This window comes from Aplysia californica, unplaced genomic scaffold (assembly GCF_000002075.1).
Source record: "Aplysia californica isolate F4 #8 unplaced genomic scaffold, AplCal3.0 scaffold02196, whole genome shotgun sequence".
Taxonomy (NCBI): Eukaryota; Metazoa; Mollusca; class Gastropoda; order Aplysiida; family Aplysiidae; genus Aplysia; species Aplysia californica.
In genome coordinates, this window is record NW_004799466.1 from 2,575 (window position 1) to 3,971 (window position 1,397).

Here is a 1,397-nt window from a genome sequence, read left to right on the forward strand (position 1 = left end):
ACCTATAGGAGAAGTTTGGTTTCATTGGTGTGTCTATTTGTTTGGTTATTGAGAAAACTCTCCTTGTCTTTTAAAGAAACTGAACAAAAGTCCAAAAACTTTACCTTCGATTTTCTCAGAGTAGCTTTTTATCATGCTTGCCCCCTTGTGCTTAAAATAGACCAAATAAACAAACAAGCTAACAAACAAACTAACAAACAAACTAATAAACAAAACAAAACAAAACAAAACAAAACAGAACCCAAAAACAAAACCAGACTCGCCGTACAGCTCACCTGAGTCAGTCTAGCATAGCTCAACTTCCCATGGTCTGAGGAGTACGTGTACAGAACGTGGAAGAAGTTCATGCCCTTGAACATCGTCTTCGTCTCACGACCCAGTTGTAAAAGTAGGTCAAGGCACTCGGCGTGGGCGTGGTGTAAGCAGACGCTGATGGCCGCCTCGAACTCTGATTGGCTGGGCTCGCCGTGGTGCAGGAGGAGCGCTAGACTGTGCGGGCTGTCGGCGAGACAGGCGAGCGTGACGTCACTCTTGTCCTTGTTCAGCATCTCCTCCGAGTCCGCGTTCAGTTTGAGCACGCACTGGTTCAGGATGACGCGCACACAGTCCTGGTGGCCGCACCGCGCGGAGACCTCCAGCGGGGACGTCATTTTCTTGGAATTTATTTTCAGGTTCTCGAGGAAAGTGTCCAGAGATTCGATCTGGTATTGCTGGAGCGAGCGAGAAGAGGAGTTGGATGAAGAAGATCCGGATGAGTTTGAAGCGAGAGAAGATGAGGAGAAATTCTCCGGAAGCTTCGTTAGTTTTAGCTTGGTGTCTCTTTTGGACTTCTGGCTCGTGATAATCGATTCTATTACAGACTCGGGTAGCTGTATCGGAATGTCGACAGGGTAGTAATCGTCTGGGCGATACTGCAGCAAGACCTGGAGTAGAGTTCTTTCCCCTAGCAAGGCCGCTAACTGCCCGTAAGGGTTCACATCTGGGAGATGGGGCCTCACGAAGAATCCGTGGCTGAGAAGGTACTCCATGGCTTCCACGTTGTTGGCCAATATCACGTGATGCATGACGTCAAGGCCATCTTCCCGCCACAAGGTCACTTCCTGTGCGGGCACATGTTCGATAACTCCGCGCAACTTGCGCGCGTTCTCGCCCCTTCTCACGAGGATCATGAAGGTCTTGATGTCATCTTTGTGTTTGAAGGAGCTGAAAAGGTTGGGTTTGGAGTCTGACCGTCTGGGGTACCTCGCTGTGGAAATACAGAGCATATATTGACGTGTCATGTTTATGGCAATGACATCTAGGATAATATGCGTGATTAAAAAAGGTATAATATGCGTGATTAAAAAAGGTATAATATGCGTGATTAAAAAAGGTATAATATGCGTGATTAAAAAAGG

General features: G+C 47.4%; 1 protein-coding gene across 1 annotated transcript in view; it reads right to left on the minus strand.

Moving 5' to 3' along the window:
• LOC101846862 overlaps window positions 1-1,246 on the minus strand; it is a gene marked incomplete at both ends in the record, with an annotated part of 3,724 nt that extends 2,478 nt beyond the window's left edge. The window contains 1 exon segment of the mRNA XM_013091119.1: window positions 276-1,246. Within this exon segment, the coding sequence (XP_012946573.1) occupies window positions 276-1,246 (971 nt within the window).
• Between the last annotated feature and the right edge of the window lie 151 nt (window positions 1,247-1,397).